The sequence below is a fragment of the Neoarius graeffei genome, chromosome 8, assembly GCF_027579695.1.
Source record: "Neoarius graeffei isolate fNeoGra1 chromosome 8, fNeoGra1.pri, whole genome shotgun sequence".
Lineage (NCBI taxonomy): Eukaryota > Metazoa > Chordata > Actinopteri > Siluriformes > Ariidae > Neoarius > Neoarius graeffei.
In genome coordinates this window covers 30,219,092-30,240,090 of record NC_083576.1, presented here as the reverse complement: position 1 = coordinate 30,240,090, position 20,999 = coordinate 30,219,092, and the positions used below count along the sequence as shown (strand labels likewise).

Here is a 20,999-nt window from a genome sequence, read left to right as displayed (position 1 = left end):
TGACGTCACATGTCTGAGCTGATGCAAATATCCAATGAGAAAGTTTTCTGCTGTGCATGCACAGATGCATTTCTTTGTTTGCCAAGAAAAAGAAAGGCATGTTGCACATCCAAAAGGCTACCAAAACTTCATTAGACATTCTTCACACTACAAGCAGTGGTGAACCATTGCTATTAGAGCTGGGACTTCAGCTCAGCCAAAACTTAGCCAGAGACACCAAAAAAAGCAACAGGGCAAAGGATTTTGCAAGGGATTAGCAGCAGGCTGCAAGGTAGCTCCGTTGTGTGTAGTTGTTGATGTTGATTTTAAAAGTAACTAAGTAAATTACACAGGGAAATGAATACTTAAGTCTGAGTGAAAAATACTCTAGCGAGCGTCTGTAGAAGAAGAGTCTGGAGATAGAAATCTTAGTTTCTTGGTCATTAGCCTGTGCTACTTACTCTCAATAGCACTGGCTTGACTGGTTTATTAGCGTTCGCTAATGCTACTGATGAATGCTACAGCAGCTGGAAGGTGACTGCACTGTGTGTGTGTGTGTGTGTATATAAAAATTACACACACACATATCTGAATCTATATTTTAGCATATCACACACACCAAGAAATGATACTACTTTTGTGTCATATTTATGTATGTGGCATGTCATCACTTTTGAGTGTATTTACAAGCCAAAACATAAACCTCAGTATGATGTATTGTAGTTCCATCAAACTGATAGCGATGCTGGACTTAATACTGCTCTTCACTCCAGCCAATATTGCGCAAGAAAAATGTGGTTAAGTTCAAATACAATGTACAATTGTCCAACTTGTTTGTGGTTGTGCAATCCAATAAAGTCAAAATGACTTGTCCAAGCCATATTTTAAACTCTTACATCTTTTAATTTTGGCTTGTTCCATCATCAGTCATAAAAAAGATTCTTCATGCTCTTTTATTACACAGGTTTGTTCTCCCATTTGCTTTTCAGAACTTCATTGTAATGATGGCTTGTATCATAGATCAAAAATATCCAACTGAGCATGTTGTAACACTGGCAATTATCAAGCTGTTTATTATATCTGGTATAATAATTTTGGTTGCTACAGGGATTACTTAAAGCTTATTATTGCTCTGATGTTTTCATCTTTTTTGTGGAGGTTGATTGTGTGTTTAATTGTACCAAAGTGATGCATAATCCCTATTTTAATTTAATGAAAGCATGAAAGAGAGATTATTAAAATATGGCTGCATTGCCGGCCCGGGTATGTAATCATTTTGGTACATTTGTGCTAGGAGGCATGGAACCCAGACTCTACTCATTTGCAGCCATTTATTCCATGAGCTTTGGAAGCTAATTTAATAAAGCTCACCTCATTTTATGAAGGAAGAATGTTTTGCACTGTAACCCAATAGAAAGCCGTACCAATTTACTGTACTAATATCTCCAGCACTTCCGACTAATGACGCTAACTCCAAACAGCCTGGAACTAGTAGTTAACGAAAACACTAATGAAAAGGTGATGGCATCATCATCATCATCATAGTAGAAGCACAACTACTCTGTGTATGTGAAAAATTTTCTTCTAATGACCTTCCGCCACTGCTAATTAAACATTGTATTGAGGCATGAGGAGAATGATCATCTCATTCCATGTGAAAAGGGGAGTAGTCCAGCATTTTTTCTCTGTGAGAGAAGCGATTACGCTACGTTGGTCACCTGTCTACTGTCAAAGCAATTACAGCACCTCCTACTGCTAAATGTTTAAAGTGCATGTTAGCATGTGGTGCGGTGGCATCCTGTCCCTGTGATCCCTAGACTGTCACTCGCAGACAGCCGTGTGCTGCCACAAATCACAAGAGACAGCACGCTGTTAAAATCAATATGCTGCAGTTTTGTAGCATTTCCGCTTGACTGCACGTCATTGCCTAATACAATTTAAATAATAAATTATCAGGGAACCGATTAGCAGGCAAGAGAGACACTTCAACTCTCACTGAATGTACACTGATGTACAGCCACAAACACATTGCTATCCTCCTCGTTCTCTCAGCATCTCTCACTGTCTTTATACTTTATTTTCCCTTCAGTTGTCATCTGTAGTCTAATTATAGTAAATAGTAGGTGATATTAGAGAAACCATGATACCACATGTCTCTGAATATACAATGTTATTTAGTGCTGGCTAAAATCTGATATTGACCTGATATAGTACAGTTTCATATGCTTTATGCTTTCTTAAGTTTCTGCCTTCACTTTAATAAGAGCAAAACTGAGTATCTTACTGAAGAATAATGTAAGCTTGTTTAAGAAATCTAACTTAAATCATAATGTATTCATTTTTCCTTCATGATAACATAAAAAAACCTTCTTGGTTGTAGACTTAGACTAAATGTACATTAAAATCTAACAAGGCAGCTGACTGTACACTGGCATTTCATCATCTGCACCTCGAAGAGTGCTTCCAGACTATTGTTAAAGTGTTGGCTGCTGCCTCTGTGACATTTAAAACTCAGTCAAACTCTTTTGCTTTATACAAATGCTGCAGTTCATCTCATCTCATTATCTCTAGCTGCTTTATCCTGTTCTACAGGGTCACAGGCAAGCTGGAGCCTATCCCAGCTGACTACAGGCGAAAGGTGGGGTACACCCTGGACAAGTCGCCAGGTCATCACAGGGCTGACACATAGACACAGACAACCATTCACACTCACATTCACACCTACGGTCAATTTAGAGTCACCAGTTAACCTAACCTGCATGTCTTTGGACTGTGGGGGAAACCGGAGCACCCGGAGGAAACCCACGCGGACACGGGGAGAACATGCAAACTCCACACAGAAAGGCCCTCGTTGGCCACGGGGCTCGAACCCGGACCTTCTCGCTGTGAGGCGACAGCGCTAACCACTACACCACTGTGCCACCCCAAATGCTGCAGTTTACTGGAAAAAAAAATAGATATGGCAGAGCCACAGTCTCAGACTGTAGGTTCCAATGAGGATTATTTATGTCTCTTTACCTTTGAGAAGGCTGAAAGGAGAAGTGAGAGATGTACGGCATTAATTAGGTCAGTAAAAAGAGAGCTCCTGCGCCTACTTGTTTTCTGTGAAAAGTTCTCCCTGTTCTTTGCGTCCTGCCTGAAAGAGACAGGTGAAGGAAAGTAGAAGTGGTACATGTCAATATATTTCCCCTTCCACTCTGAAGGGATGACTTATTTGTGAGTATGCGCAATGACAAAAGGATGTCCCTCATACTCAAAGCTTCACCTGCCATCACATCAGAGGCACACAGAGCTGATTCGATCAGACAGACATGCAGGATCACTCGCCAACTTTCTCCTCCCTTTCTCCATCTTGTTCCCTCTCTCATTTGTTTCTTTGGCACTTCCATTTCTTGGTAGACATACAGTTCTGTGACGAATCTCAGTCATCCAGGTACATAGTAATCTGTGGTTGGTTGAAGAGAGCAACTGGACTTGTTTGAAGATTCTTGAAAACGTTTCGCCTCTCATCCTAAAGGCATCCTCAGTTCTGTCTGACTAATAGGGAGTATCCAGTATTTATCCTCTCATGGATCATCATAGAGAATCTGAATCAGAATGCTGATGGCTGCATTGTAGGTGGCTGATCAAAGATGTCATAGACACCCACCTCTGTTCAATGATGGTCGTTCCAGGTTGACAAAAATGAACGATCCTCTCTGGCTAAGATGTCTGCCAGTTTTCTGGAAGTCCTCTAATAGGGATCTCATCCCAAAGTGCGTAGAAACATATCTGTGACGAATCTCAGTCATCCAGGTACATAGTAATCTGTGGTTGGTTGAAGAGAGCAACTGGACTTGTTTGAAGATTCTTGAAAACATTTTGCCTCTCATCCTAAAGGCATCCTCAGTTCTGTCTGACTAATAGGGAGTATCCAGTATTTATCCTCTCATGGATCATCACAGAATCCGAATCAGAATGCTGATGGCTGCATTGTAGGTGTCTGATCAAAGATGTCATAGACACCCACCTCTGTTTAATGATGGTCATTCCAGGTTGACAAAAATGAATGATCCTCTCTGGCTAAGATGTCTGCCAGTTTTCTGGAAGTCCTCTCATAGGGATCTCATCCCAAAGTGTGTAGAAACATATCTGTGACGAATCTCAGTCATCCAGGTACATAGTAATCTGTGGTTGGTTGAAGAGAGCAACTGGACTTGTTTGAAGATTCTTGAAAATGTTCAACAAGTCCAGTTGCTCTCTTCAACCAACCACAGATTACTATGTACCTGGATGACTGAGATTCGTCACAGATATGTTTCTACGCACTTTGGGATGAGATCCCTATGAGAGGACTTCCAGAAAACTGGCAGACAGCCAGAGAGGATCGTTCATTTTTGTCAACCTGGAACGACCATCATTGAACAGAGGTGGGTGTCTATGACATCTTTGATCAGCCACCTACAATGCAGCCATCAGCATTCTGATTCGGATTCTATGATGATCCATGAGAGGATAAATACTGGATACTCCCTATTAGTCAGACAGAACTGAGGATGCCTTTAGGATGAGAGGCAAAACGTTTCCAAGAATCTTCAAACAAGTCCAGTTGCTCTCTTCAACCAACCACAGATTACTATGCACCTGGATGACTGAGATTCGTCACAGATATGTTTCTACGCACTTTGGGATGAGATCCCTATGAGAGGACTTCCAGAAAACTGGCAGACATCTTAACCAGAGAGGATCGTTCATTTTTGTCAACCTGGAATGACAATCATTGAACAGGGGTGGGTGTCTATGACTTACTTACTGCTGCTGTCATGGGTAGACCCACATAGCGCCAACACAAACGACCGCCAACTTTTCCTGTCCTGTGACGCCACCATAGCCTCCTCATATGTTAGGGATTGTTGAAGGTCTCTAGTGACCGCTTCGCGCCAACGCATACGCTGTCTGCCTGGGCGCCAGCGTCCTTGAGGTGCCCAATAAAGAAGTCGGCACGGCAGGCGTGTTGGAGGCATGCGCATAACGTGCCCAAACCATGATAGTCGTCTTTGTCGAAGGATGTTTGTTAGAGGAACCTGTCCAGTTCTTTGGAAGATCTCCACATTGGATTTACGCTCTCTCCAGGAAACACCAAGAGTTCTGCGAAGGCATCTAGTATGGAAGGCCAATAGTCGCTTCTCTTGCTGCACTGTTGTGTTCCAGGCTTCGGCTCCATACATTAGGATGGTAATTACTACGGCCTGATAGATTGCCATTTTTGTGCGAAGCTGGATGGACTTGTGGCATCTATGACATTGTCTATGACATCTTTGATCAGCCACCTACAATGCAGCCATCAGCATTCTGATTCGGATTCTATGATGATCCATGAGAGGATAAATACTGGATACTCCCTATTAGTCAGACAAGAACTGAGGATGCCTTTAGGATGAGAGGCGAAACGTTTTCAAGAATCTTTAAACAAGTCCAGTTGCTCTCTTCAACCAACCACAGATAGACATACAGTGTAAATAATTGTGTCTGGACATTTTTATAAAGGTGCTTTTTTGTTGTTTTTCATATTTAGAAAGCCGTTTTTTTCTATAAATGCAGTATGTATAGTTTTCCAAAACTCCTTTTGCTAAACTGATTCTCAAGCATAACCCTCATTGGTGATCATTTGGATCGAATCTATAACGTGACTTTTCCCCAACTTCCTTGGACTGTGAGCATCCTCAATCTTCACCTTTTTCTTATTGCATTCACCACTCTTTGTTCTGTTTTACTCAAGACAGTGAAAATGTGATCAATTAGGATTATTTTACAAACATAAATTACCCATTTTCAGAGGTAAGTGAGTGTGTTTTGCCCTTTGGGGCAATTTGAAAGTGCACTTTAAAGCTCCATTGTTCACAGAATAAGTGGACAGGATAATGATTTCTCAAGCTGCTAACCCCAAGCGTTGTCCTCCTCATCATCCTGTATTCTTTAGTGCCAACACCCCCCAACCCCACCCTGATCCACCCCTCCCAGCCCCCACCACATCTGCTGCTTCTCGCCAAAAGAAAAAAAAAATCAATCTCTACACCATGAATTATTGAGGTGTTTGCCTACAGCTTCTGAAATATACAGGAGGGTTCTCTCTCTCTCTCTCTCTCTTTTAAAACCTATGTAAAACAGATCTTTCTTCACAATTCCTGCCACATGTTTATAGCTGTTTACAATTGACTGAAATGAGTTTCTTCTACAGTCAGTGTGATCTCTCGACAAGGGCTACAGCTAGACTTTACTGGGACCATTCTCAGGTTAAACATATTTATTTCCATGTGATAAGTTAAAGCCAGGTCGTCATGTAATCCACTCTCTAATCTATCATTAATTTGACGATTACAATCAGGGTTAAGCCTGAGTCAGCTGCATTTCATGTGTAAAGACTTAAACAGTTGTTAAGTGGGATTTTCAATTGATAACTCCACTTCTCTCTCACTCTCTCCCCCCTCCCCAAGCCTGTGACTTATCACATTATTATCTTTGCTTCAGTACTGTGAATTTCTATACTAATATATTTCATAACATAAAAATCCTATGTACTTGCTGCTATTCTAAGTGCAATAATAGACTAAACTACACCCTGCCATAGCTGCTCAAGCCACCCTGGCTTTGTAATCATTAATGTTAGCAGTAATGTTCAAATTAAATAAGGCAGTTGTCAGATGACAATCGTTATCCCTCCTCCTCCAGCGGCTTGCCTGTGACTGACAGCTCCCAAAGCCCAAATGTGGCGGCTGCGCTGCCTTGCCTGACTTCAGCTATCAATTATGAGCCTGAATACGAAGTATTTATTATGTAAAATAATTCGCCCATCCACACTGCACTCATCTCCAGGGTTTAGTTTGTCTGTCTGATGCAAACTCTCACTCATTGCTCATTGCATTCTTTCTGTCCCTGCCTTGTATTTCTCCTTCATCTATGTCTCTCACATGCATACACTTAAATAGATGCACTTGAGGAGGTAATGACATAAGGAGTAGATTCATCATGTGAGTACACAGAGCAGAGTGATTCAGTAACATAACAGAGATACATAAACAAGTGTTTAAGTTCAAGAGCTGTGTGTGAACAACTGAAAGTTACCAACTGTTTTCTGAGAAGTGGACCTGCATCAAAATGCAGCCATCTTATTTTCTATAAACCCAGAATATGAGTCAAATATTTTAGATATTAACCTACTCTTGGTTCTCTGAAATGTTTTTATATCAGTCATTCAAATTATGCTTTCTTCGTTGTTGTAATACTTCAGTGTTTTGCAGAAAACACAGCATGACCTCTCGCTAGTACAAATTCTCTCTGTGGTGAAGCTGGTCAGAACAAGTATTTGTTACATGGATTCAGCTGTGGAAAGCTAAGCAAGAGGTCCTTTCCTCAAGTGTTATGATAAGCACATTTTCTTGATTTTTTTTCTCTTTTTTTCTGAAATAGTTCTTGGGTTGCATTTGGCACCAAACTCGCAGGCCGGTGCAGAAATCCAGCCATAGCAAGGAGGGGGGGCTTGAGAAGGAGGGGTAAGACATCTGAAAGACCAGCTAAGCAAGCCAGTGATATTTTTACTTTTTTGCCTGGGGTAGATCTTTTCGGAAATCTGTATTGTAAGCAATTTCTGGGCTGTCAGCACCCCATGCTTGCTTTTTGTTTTTCAAAAGGGGGAAGGGAGGGAACTACATTGTTATGCTACTCACATTGTTGTGCTACTCTTTTTTATTGGGATGAATTTAGTTTTGCCAATGATGTGTTATTATTTACTGATGCTTACTTGTTTTGTTCTTCATTTTAGCTGAATTGAAACAGAGTTCAGCAGTGCTGTGATTCTTGGCCTGCTTGGCCTCATAGGGGACATGTAGCATGTATTTTTGAAGTGGGAGCAATGTGTTCTTTTAGTGATGAACTTTATGTACAGCAAAGAGACACTGGGAGTGGACAAGGGAGGCACAGAGGGGCTGGGAAGCTTTGACACTGTTGCTCCAAAGATTAGGCCATCACTCTTCAGCCTGGTGTCCTGTTACTCAATTAGCCATGACTTGCATGACACATTTGAAACAACTGCAGCATTCCTACCATGCCCACAGCACTGGAGTAATGGAGAGGGTGCTGCCCAAACTGCACCAGGGACACTTTAAGATGTTTCATGCAGCTCACTCTCAGGCAAACCAATACAACCATTCAAGATAAAGACAGAGTGGTGCAAAGTGAGGAAAGAAGGGCAGGGTGAGATCATGGAGATGAAGAAGGATATCCAGCTATGAGAGTAGAGTAGCAAGTTGAGTGTGCTCCATGGTAAAAATCGGTAACACTGAGTCTCTTAGAGCTAAACCCCTCTCTCTCTCTCTCTCTCTCTCTCTGCAGCCCTCTCACTCTGTGTTAACCTTCATAAAATATTCATGCTGGTTGTGCTCAGTGCCATAATTGCCATCTCAGCCTCTGAATAATTGATGGCCGGTGCCGTCAACTTGGTCTCATTTACTGAGGGTGTGGGTAACACCATACTCACACATGCCACATGCTCCAATGCCACACTGCTGCATTTAGTGCTGACATTAGATTAGCACATGCTTTCTATCTGCTCTGCTAACATTCTTTCTTCACAGCCCACACAGCTAGAGGAAGCAATTTATGGAATGACGGTTGCTCTATAAGCGGCTAGGCAGTAGTAACTCAGGGTAAAGGAAAGTTTCTCATCTCATTATCTCTAGCCGCTTTATCCTGTTCTACAGGGTCACAGGCAAGCTGGAGCCTATCCCAGCTGACTACGGGCGAAAGGCGGGGTACACCCTGGACAAGTCGCCAGGTCATCACAGGGCTGACACATAGACACAGACAACCATTCACACTCACATTCACACCTACGGTCAATTTAGAGTCACCAGTTAACCTAACCTGCATGTCTTTGGACTGTGGGGGAAACCGGAGCACCCGGAGGAAACCCACGCGGACACGGGGAGAACATGCAAACTCCACACAGAAAGGTCCTCGCTGGCCATGGGGCTCGAACCCAGGACCTTCTTGCTGTGAGGCGACAGCGCTAACCACTACACCACCGTGCCGCCCCTAAAGGAAAGTTTGAAATTACAAATTATTTTGTTAATGTGCCTTTCAACACAACTTGGATCTGATTAAAAAGACCAAAGATTCCTTATATAGGTCAAGGAAGTGTTTTTGTGTCTGTATACAGCCCCCTTTGGAAAGTATTAGAACAGCAAGGCCAATTCTTTGCTCTTGCCAGACACTGAAGACATTTGAGTTTGAGATCAAAAGATGAATATAAGGTGACAGAATAGAATTTCTGCTTTCATTTTCTGAGATTTACACACACACACACACACACACACACACACACACACACACACACACACACACACACGTGTTGAACAACTTAGAACATGGTGCCTTTTGTTTGAACATACCCATTAGTGAACAAAAATACTGGAAGATACTGGCTGACAGATTTTTCTTGTTGCCCATGTGTGCTCTGTTAGATTGATTCTTCAAACATTTATAGCTCTGAATTTGAGGCCTGGATTTTGCCTGCAATGACTGCATTTGTTGATTAAAAGGATAAACCAGCATGCAGACCAGAGAGCTGACTATGGGAGAAAAGCAAGCCATTTTGAAGTTGAGAAAAGAGGGAAAATCAATCTGAGCCTTTGCACAAGCATTGGACATGGCCAGTGCAACAATTTGGAATGTCCTGGAAAAGAAAAGGAAACTACTGGTGTACTACTAATAAGACATGGAACAGGTAAGCCAAAGAAAACAACAGCAGTTGATGACAGAAACATTACAAGCTATAGAACCCCCCCCCCCCCAAAACAACAGTGCCATCATCACCAACCTCCACAGGGCAGGAGTGAAGGTATCACAATCCATGGTTCAAAGAAGACTTCGTGAGCAGAAAAATAGATTCCATACTGCAAGATGCAAACCACTCATAAGCAGTCAGGATCAGAAGGTTCTGTATGCCAATTTACAGAGAAATTAATACAATCTAATTGGGAGGAACTTCATCATACAGCAAGACAAGGACCCAAAACACACTGTCAACATGACAAAGGAATTCATTAGGGGAAATAAAGTGGAAGGTTTTAGGCTGGCCAAATCAATCACCAAACCTTAACCCAATTGAGAATGCATTTCACCTCCTGAAGAGGAAACTGAAATGAGAAACCCCCAAAACAAAAAACAACTGAAAGATGCTGTGGAATAATCCTGAAAAAGCATCACAAAAGAAGAATGCAGTTTGGCAATGTCAGTGGGCTTGATGTAGTTATTGCAAGCAAGTGATATGCAACCAAATATCACATTATTTGCTTTAAATTAAAATAAGGTGCTGTGGTCTGCCAAAGGTGCCATGTTTTAAGTTGTTTAACACATCAGGAAATTAAAGCTCAAATTCTGTCATCTCATATTAACCTTTGGTCACAAATACGAATCTTGTTAGTGTATCTGTCTGTCTGTTGCCATCCTCACAGGAAGCTATCAACTAGTTTCCCTGAATTCTGTTGGGTGATTATAGCACACCAGAGGGATCCAAACCCTCATCTGGTGGCAGGTACACATACACAATTTAGAGTAACCAATTGAGAGTAGCCAATCGACCTAACCCACATGTCTTTGGACTGTGGGAGGAAACTGGAGTGCCTGGAGGAAACCCACGTAGACATGGGGATAACATGCAAACTCCACATAGAAAGGCCCCCGTGGGAACCTGCTTGCTGTGAAGCGACAGTGCTAGCCACGACACCACCGTACCGCCCTGTCAGTGTATAGCAAAAACAAAATAATTGTCGTTTTTTTCTCTTATCAGTAAGAATTTCAAAAAGTGTCTAAAGTGCAAAATCACTTTATGTATGCTTATGTTTGAGTCTTGGTGAGGCACATCCCAGCACATAAAGAATCAGAACCCTGAATCAGAGGTCAAGGGTTGAAGCCTGTGACTACAGCCTTAGGCCCTTCTGCTTTTTTGCTTGTCTTTTTCTTCCTTTTTCTACATTCTCTTTCTGTCTGCATTCTTCAGCATATCTTTCTTGTATTTACATGTTTGTATACCCAGCCATTGCCCTTCTCATTCTCATAGCTGTCAATATTAATATGGACTACAGAATATAATACTGCATGCTATACATGAATATGTCAGGTAGAGGAGCATGTGTAGTAGGTCATATTGTATTTTCCAGCTCTCAGAAACTTGGACGCCTGTTAGCCTCCACTAATTGAAGTGCTCTTAAACAATCTGCTATCCAATTGCTGTCCAAAGCACCTTATGAATGGGACAGGGTGCAATTTAATAAACATTACACATGAGAATGAACTCTCCAGCGCTGCAGGGATGAGAGGGATATGTATCAGCCATAACATCAAAACTGCCTGCCTGATATTGTGTAGGTCCCCATTGTGCCACCAAAATAGCTCTGATTTGTTAAGGCATGGACTCCATAAGACCTCTGAAGGTGTGCTGTGGTACAGTGGTGCTTGAAAGTTTGTGAACCCTTTCGAATTTTTTATATTTCTGCATAAAGATGACCTTAAACATCATCAGATTTTCACACAAGTCCTAAAAGTAGATAAAGAGAACCCAGTTAAACAAACGAGACAAAAATATTATACTTGGTCATTTATTTATTGAGGAAAATGATCCAATATTACATATCTCTGAGTGGCAAAAGTATGTGAACCTCTAGGATTAGCAGTTAATTTGAAGGTGAAATTAGAGTCAGGTGTTTTCAATCAGTGGGATGACAATCAGGTGTGAGTGGGCACCCTGTTTTATTTAAAGAACAGGGATCTATCAAAATCTGATCTTCACAACACATGTTTGTGGAAGTGTATCATGGCACCAACAAAGGAGATTTCTGAGGACCTTAGAAAAAGCGTTGTTGATGCTCATCAGGCTGGAAAAGGTTACAAAACCATCTCTAAAGAGTTTGGACTCCACCAATCCACAGTCAGACAGATTGTGTACAAATGGAGGAAATTCAAGACCATTGTTACCCTCCCCAGGAGTGGTCGACCAACAAAGATCACTCCAAGAGCAAGGCGTGTGATAGTCGGCGAGGTCACAAAAGACCCCAGGGTAACTTCAAAGCAACTGAAGGCCTCTCTCACATTGGCTAATGCTAATGTTCATGAGTCCACCATCAGGAGAACACTGAACAACAATGGTGTGCATGGCAGGGTTGCAAGGAGAAAGCCACAGCTCTCCAAAAAGAACATTGCTGCTCATCTGCAGTTTGCTAAAGATCACATGGACAAGCCAGGCTACTGGAAAAATGTTTTGTGGACAGATGAGGCCAAAATAGAACTTTTTGGCTTAAATGAGAAGCGTTATGTTTGGAGAAAGGAAAACCCTGCATACCAGCATAAGAACCTTATCCCATCTGTGAAACATGATGGTGGTAGTATCATGGTTTGTGCCTGTTTTGCTGCATCTGGGGCAGGATGGCTTGCCATCATTGATGGAACAATGAATTCTGAATTATACCAGTGAATTCTAAAGGAAAATGTCAGGACATCTGTCCATGAACTGAATCTCAAGAGAAGGCAGGTCATGCAGCAAGACAACGACCCTAAGCACACAAGTCGTTCTACCAAAGAATGGTTAAGGAAGAATAAAGTTAATGTTTTGGAATGGCCAAGTCAACGTCCTGAGGTTAATTCAATCGAAATGTTGTGGAAGGACCTGAAGCAAAGAGTTCATGTGAGGAAACCTACCAACATCCCAGAGTTGAAGCTGTTCTGTACGGAAGAACAGGCTAAAATTCCTCCAAGCCGGTGTACAGGACTGATCAACAGTTACCGGAAACATTTAGTTGCAGTTATTGCTGCACAAGGGGGTCACACCAGATACTGAAAGCAAAGGTTCACATACTTTTGCCACTCACAGACATGTAATGTTGGATCATTTTCTTCAATAAATAAATGAGCAAGTATAATATTTTTGTCTCATTTGTTTAACTGGGTTCTCTTTATCTACTTTTAGGACTTGTGTGAAAATCTGATGATGTTTTAGATCATATTTATGTAGAAATATAGAAAATTCTAAAGGGTTCACAAACTTTCAAGCACCACTGTATCTGGCACCAAGACATTAGCAGCAGATCTTTTAAGTCCTATAAGTTGTGAGGTGGGGCCTCCATATATCGGATTTGTTTGTCCAGCACACCCCACAGATCCTTGATTGGATTGAGATCTGGGGAATTTGGAGGCCTATTCACACACCATGAACTCTTTGTCATGTTCCTCAAGCCATTCCTGACAATTTTTGCAGTGTGATAGGGCACATTATCCTGCTGAAAGAGGCCACTGCCATTAGGGAATACTGTTACCATGAAGGGATGTACTTGGTTTGCAATAATGTTTAGGTAGGTGGTACGTGTCAAAATAACATCAACATGAATGCCAGGACCCAATGTTACCCAGAAGAACATTGCCTAGAACATTGCCCACTGCCTCTGCTGCTTTGCCTTCTTTCCATAGTGCATCCTGTGCCATCTCTTCCCAAGGGAAGTCATACACACACACACACACACACACACACACACACACACACACCTGGCCAACCAAAGGATGTAAAAGAAAATGTGATTTATCAGACCAAGCTGACTTTTTCCATTGCTCCATGGTCTGATGCTCACATGCCTATTGTAGGTGCTTTCAGCAGTGGACAGGTGTCAGCATGAGCATTCTGACTGGTCTGCAGTTAATCAGCCCCATATGCAGCAAGCTGTGATGCATTATGTGTTCTGACACTTTTCTATCATAACCAGCATGAACTTTTTCAGCAATTTTTGCTAAAAGTAGCTCTTCTGTGGGATTGGACCAGATGGACTAGCCTGTGCTTCCCACTTGCATCAATGAACCTTGGGCACCCATGACCATGCCACTGGTTCGCCGGTTGTTCTTCCTTGGACCATGTTTGGTAGGTATTAACCAGTACATACCAGAAACACCCCAAAAGACCTGCTATTTTGGAGATGCTCTGACCCAGTCATCTAGACATCACCCTTGTCAAAGTCACTCAGATCCTTACACTTGCCAAGTTTTTTCTTCCATCCAGTACATCAACTTAAGGAACTGACTGTTCACTTGCTGCCTACTATATTCCACACCTTGACAGGTGTCACTGTAATGAGATACTCAGTGTTATTCATTTCGCCTGTCAGTGGTTTTAATGTTATGGCTGATGGGTGTATATACATTGCACTTCTTATTTCTGAAGTGTAGGTTAAAGCATTTGTGTGTAAACATTGTACAGGCATGAGACACAAAGGTGTTGGGAAGCTATAGCCAGCACACCCTGGTATTTGCAGGGGATTTAGTTGGACTGAGAGAGTGTGTGATATGAGTGTTGGGGTTAAGCTGAGTGTTAGAAGGAATGGGTCACACTCTCTGTGCTATTGACACACAAGGGCAGCTGAGAGCGAGAGCCAGAGATGGATAGAGAGATCATGGAGAGCTCAGAAAGGCGGCAGCGGTGGCGAATCAGACAGGAACACTACAGGGCTTAGAGCTCATACAGTAAATGATATCAGAGAAGGCTGCAAGCCCTCAATACATTCAACCCTCAGGGAAGAATCTGTTTACCAAAACAGCACTGCTTGGTTATCTTTGTGGACATGGACACACACACACACACACACCCCAAAGTACTCACCACATCACCACGATGGATTTCCATCATATTGATCATATTGAAGTCTTGGGCAATGCTTTATATTAAGATTCACTTAACTAACACCATTTACAGCATTCATTAAAATTAATAAACTTCAGCATAAATACACCATAAATAATGTGAACAGTGTAATTAATGCTTACATTAACATTTTAAATAATGAACCATATAAACCAAACATTTGCACTTCCCAAAAACAGTTTCTGCCAAGTCTCCCCTTTGCTTTCCTGTCCTTATTCTAGGACTCATTCATAATATGAGCATACTGAACATCCTTTTAACACACACAGTACTGCATTATAGTACACAGTTGTAAAAGAGTAATGATTTATAAGCCTATTCTCTGGTGTCACCCAGAACGAGATGGGTTTTCTTTTGTTTTTTTCTTTTTTTCCCCTCCCTCGGGGGGTACCTCTGACTTGCTCATTAGGTATTTAAATCAATTTCTGGATTTCTGTAAATCTGCTTTGTGACAGGGTCTATTGTTAAAAGTGTTACACAAGTAAAATTGAATTAAATGTATTAAAATAAACATAATTTTGCTAGTTAAAGAAAATCTAATCTAAAGCATAACCAGGCCAGTTTTTTTTTTTTAGCTTGAATCCCTGCACTCATGCTTTGAGTAATTTGCATATTTGAATAGCACAATAGCAACAGACTCGCAACAACCTGTGTGTCTGTGTGTGTGTGTGAGTGAGTGTATACACGTGTGTGCGGTCATCCTGCCCTCTGCTCATTAGAGCTACTGGAAAAGGCACAAATGTTTAGAATAGATAGATGACAAAAGTATGAACAGAATGTGTAATGACAAAGGTATCAGGTAGACAGCAGATAACGGCAACAATCTGTGTGGATCCTGGGCAAATTCCAGCCAATATACACACACAGCAAGTCACATACAAAAAAAAAAAATGCTGTCACCAAACACAAATACCTACACTTGTACACAACACATGTACACATATTCAGAGAAAGTACTGGATACACATCTTGTTCATGTGCATTTAAAGCTGTGTTTGAGTACTTGCGAAGTCCAATTGTTTGGAAAAATTAAGACTATTGTATTGCTACATCGAGTAATCACAGCACATTCAAGATGAGATCACGTGGCTGAGTCATGACTGTGATCTCCCATTAAGCATAATTGAGGGTGCATTAAACACCAGGTGTAGGGGTGCACACTGGTTCTTCACTAAGGCTACATCCACACGACAACGGCAACAAGATGTTATTTAAAAATATATCGCGTCCAAATGGGCAACAATCAGTAAAATATCTGGTCCATATGGCAACGCAACGCTTGCTGAAAACGATGCAATACACATGCCACACCTCTAGGGGCGCTGTAAGACGGTCCCTTCGGAGACACCAGAACAATAGAAGTAACGACGCATGCGCATAAACTAATATGCGCGAGACTTCATATTAGCCACAAAGTCAGGAAAATCTGTTTGTAAAATTACATTATAATGACCAAATACAGTCTCACCTGTGAAAGGTAATCCCATGTGATCTCGTTTGGACAGAAAACCTGTTGGTACAGTTAAACGCAGCTAATCTTTATTCTCCACTTTGACCTATCCAAAATGGCGGCGAGGATGACGTATGATTCTACGCGGAAGGCGGCGTCTTCAATGGTCCGGAATAAATTGAATGATACACGTTGATAGATTAATTTGTTGTTTCTCACCTGTGAAAGATAATCCCATATGATCTCGTTTGGACGGTAAACCTGTTGGTACAGTTAAACGCAGCTAATCTTTATTCTCCGCTTTGACCTCTCCAATATGGCGGCGAGGATGACGTATGATTCTACGCGGAAGGCGGCGTCTTTAATGGTCCGGAATAAAAAGTGGATTAATTTGCTCCTCTACGCCCTTTTTGAGGAATGCATTGTCGGACTTAAATCAACATCTGAAGAGGTGAGATCGCTCCTTTTTCCCCCTATTTTTGCTGGCGGGATTGCACCATTACACAAATATTCACAGTGAAAATATTTTGTAAGCGCGTTTCATGAACCAAGTTATAGGATTTGTTGACAACTCGCATCGCAATGAGAAGATCATTGGCACTACTGGTGTTAAGAATCAGACCATTTCATAAATGAATATTTTGCTGTAGAGCTGCAGTGTTTGTACAATTGCATGTTTTTGCTTCACTATTACTGTCACTATTCTGCTTCTTGCATTTCTACTGTGAACTAACACTGAACATAATAATAATAATAATAATAATAATAATATCCAAGCTCGTGTTTCACTCTCACTAGTGCTCTGTAAGGCTTTTTCCTGGTGATATTCGTTACACTTCTACCCGGCGTGAAGCACTCAGTCATGTGGTTGTGACGTCATCGTAAACAAATCCGTTCTACTCATCCAGACGACTTCACAACGGCAACGTTGCCAGATCTTTCCACTCTGGAACCCGTTCTCAAAAAGATTGCGTTTTGGGCACCCAAAACGCCGGTGCCGTGTGGACGCCAGGCCTAAACGATAAGCAATTGTATCGGAGTCACCTGAATCCGTTGCCGTGTGGACAGGGCTTAAGATGCAGCAGTGGAAGGGAAAAGGGAGCGAGCAAATAATGAATAGAGCAAGTCAGAGAAAAGGAAACCCTGCAGTCTTAATGAATTAGTAAATATCAGAACATGGAACATGCAGGAAAAATTTTTAAAGTCTGTTCCCAACACAAAGCTTTAATTGAAAACAAAATAAGTGCAAAAATTCATCCTTGCTAAAGTAAAATTAATTAAAGAATTAAAGAAAGGCTGAATAATGACTGACAGAAGGAACACTTTCATGCAGTTTGCTCCTGCCAATTTGGTTCAGCATAAGCCACTTTTTTCTTGTTTTCTCCCAGCTGATATTCCTTCAATGAATCTCATGCAGAACAGTTCAGAAGTTGATGTCTACCAGCGCAATGATTTTGTACCAGTCATGTTGTAACATACTTTGTTATTCTGTGTCTTTTCAGATTTTTCCTAAAGTTTTTCCTGAAGTGTAACCAGAACTGTCTAAAGAATGCAGGGAACCCAAGAGACATGCGACGCTTCCAGGTAACAACTGACACTGAAGCCTGTCACTGTGCACACATTCACCAATTTTATATACCGTATTCATTTTTTCTCATTGAATAAATAACATTGTGTACTGCACTCTACATTGTCATGAAGGTTCAGTTACTTTTCACCCACCTGCAAAAAACTAAGCCGACCAAAGTGCCCCAAATCATACCTGTCAACTTTGAGGTTTGAAAAAAAGGGATATTTCCCAGATTTTAACTCAAAATAAGGGAAAATTTCGGAAAGTCGAACTTTCCGAAAATTTCAGAAAGTCGGTAATCGAACTGACTTTTCTTCACAAAATTAAATTCGTCCTGCCATTTGGGCAAGTAGCGGCAATACACCTTTTTTGGTTTTGCCTCGCTCCTTTCTTTATTCATGTCTCTAGTCTCGCCGTCTACTGAAACTCGCTCCCTGAGGAAAGAATTACGACCATCTTTTAGTTTTGTGAGAAGTTCCGAGCAGTGACCTTGGTCAGACCATAGATTTACATAGAAGACTAGATGCCTCGTCCCCGTTGCCCGTCAACGAAGTCGAACGTCCGCACATGGCGGCCATCTTACCTCAGACAGCTGGCTTACCCATTACATTGTGTTGGTAGCGATATGTACTTTTCAGATGACCGTAACGTCCTCAAATTTCAATCGATATTCAAACGGTTTGGTTTGTTATATAAAACAAACGGATGTATTTATGATATTAATGATGAATAATCATTTTATGTTTAAAAAAAATACGCATAGCTTGGCGAAAATATTTCAGTATACTACAGACTGTAAGACAGGATGCATGCTGAAATTCCTATGCTGTGAGAAGCCTAACACTGCATACTTATGGATAACTGCGGCCTTAGGACAAATAATCATACAATTTATTTCCAATTTTTAGTGAAAATATTTTTACATGTGATAGGGCGTAGGGGAAGCTAAAGTTAAATAAACAGCTTACTCACTTCTGAAACTTCAGAAATACTTCATCCACCTCAAAAACTTAATGCACTCACATCATAGCATAATAACAAATGTAAACTCACATCATAGCATAATAACAAATGCAAACTCACATCATAGCATAATAACAAATGCACTGCCCGAGTAAGTAATAGTATAAAACAGTGACAGCGACTCACGGTAGTTTGTGACAAAAAAAGCACTTAATTAATCACATGTGGTTATACTTCCAAGGATAAAAAGATATCTTTACATTTACAAAAAGAACATTCAAAGCTGATTATCATGTCAAAGCCAATATATGTTAGCACAGAAGATTGAAATTTCATTTGACTAGGCTCCAATGTGCAGTTAAAATAAAACTAAACATACTGATATAAACATCTACAATTAAAACACACACAGACACACACATCATCTTGTCATCAAAGTCAGTACTTTGATTTCCTGTAAATCATAATGTGAGTGCTGTGCTTGCGTAAGTCTTCATACCCCTTGTCTGTGGTAAGATGGCTGCCCTGTGCGGACGTTCTGGAATACGCGGTGAGGAATCTAGTCTTCTATGTAAATCTATGGGTCAGACTAGTTCTATGGTTCTGACAGTCTTCTTCACAGACATGCAATTAAAATCAATGTGTAATTACTAGACTGCCACCTGCTGTACTGGAGAGGGTGGGGACGTGAATTCATGGCCCGATTTCCTGCTGTAAACTCCTGTCAGAGGCGCGTCATGAATTCTGGACCTACCGACTTTTATATAATGTGAAAATACGGGATATTTTCGGGAAAATAAAAAAACGGGAAGACAGCAGGAAATAAGTCAAAATAAGGGATTTCCCGGGAAAAACGGGAGGGTTGACAGGTATGCCCCAAACACCGGTTTTGGTGCAAAATGTGTTTGGTCACTATCCAAAATTTTTGCCACCCTTCATTTCAGCTTAAATATAGGGTATGAAATCACTTAATAGTTAGGCCAAGAACTTGGAGAGTGAGAGAAATTAAGAATTAGAAGTTTTTCCAATGATTAATTTGGGTTTATGAATGGCAATAATTTTTTGCTAAATATTGTTTGAGGAAAAAATGTTGATAGATAGATAGATAGATAGATAGATAGATAGATAGATAGATAGATAGATAGATTGATTAGTTAGTTTGTAGACAAAGATGGCCAAAAGTGAGTAGTTTGTCCTGGTTAAAAATTTGAGTCATGGTTTTAATGTGTAAATTTTATTTTATACAAGCAATTTTACTTCTTGAGGGTTCCTGTTAATATTTAAGTTGACTGTTTTCATGTTTCATGTGTTTATTGGGTTTGTAAAATATGGTTGTTTTTGTTTTGTTTTTTAACCCAAAACAGTTTAAGGCCCTGTTGTCTTGTGGAGTTTTTTTCATGTCATATTATATTTTTCTGCATTGAACCTTCCATTAAATCACATTGTTTTGATGATGGGTGGCACAGTGGTGTAGTGGTTAGCACTGTCACCTCACAGCAAGAAGGTCCTGGGTCCTGGGCCCAGCGGCCGGCGAGGGCCTTTCTGTGTGGAGTTTGCATGTTCTCCCCGTGTCTGCGTGGGTTTTCTCCAGGTGCTCCGGTTTCCCCCACAGTCCAAAGACATGAGGGTTAGGCTAATTGGTGGCTCTGAATAGATAGTTTTCACATGACGTCACAGAGTCAGGGATTCCCTAGTGGCGGCCATCTTGCGGGTCAAGCTTACCGTACGGGTGACTGAGCACACATTGTAACGCGCGAGTACAAAGTCTTCAAAAGAACCCAAGCAGGCTATTTAAAGCTAGCAATGGTGCACACCTGTTGTATTCACGGCTGTCATAATAGGTCAAATGATGAAGTCAAGCGGAGCTTTTATGGAATTCCCACTGTACGGGAGCATGAAGGTGAGCAAACAAAGAAACTCAGCATACAAAGGAGAAATCTATGGCTTGCAAGAATCAACCGCAAGGATTATCAGCCTTCCAAACACAGCAAAGTCTGCTCCGATCATTTTATAAGTGGTAAGTTGTTTAAATAAACAATCAATTGTGTTTGTTTGTTTTTGGAAACCAAAACATCATGTAAACAATCTCTGGAGAATGCCTAACTGGAACCGCTGAGTGTATGTTTACATTGTAATGTACACTTAATATCGCTCGTTTGTCATGTTTCTATTTGAAACTTGTCACTTCACTCACGCAAGGGTCATTTTTGGAAAACATTTTAGATCTATTCTGTATGATTTGATTTGTGTTTGGGATGCAAACAGCGCGCCTTTTGGCGGATGCCGCCTGAATCGCGCAGATCTGATTTTTTTTTTTAGGGGGG

General features: G+C 41.1%; 1 protein-coding gene across 3 annotated transcripts in view; it reads left to right on the top strand.

Moving 5' to 3' along the window:
• ebf1a (EBF transcription factor 1a) overlaps positions 1-20,999 on the top strand; it is a 224,528-nt gene that overhangs the window by 112,912 nt on the left and 90,617 nt on the right. For all 3 annotated transcript variants that reach the window (XM_060927571.1, XM_060927569.1, XM_060927568.1), the window contains exon 7: positions 17,645-17,726. In XM_060927571.1, coding sequence (XP_060783554.1) covers positions 17,645-17,726 — 82 coding nt within the window. The remainder of the gene's footprint in view (positions 1-17,644; positions 17,727-20,999) is intronic.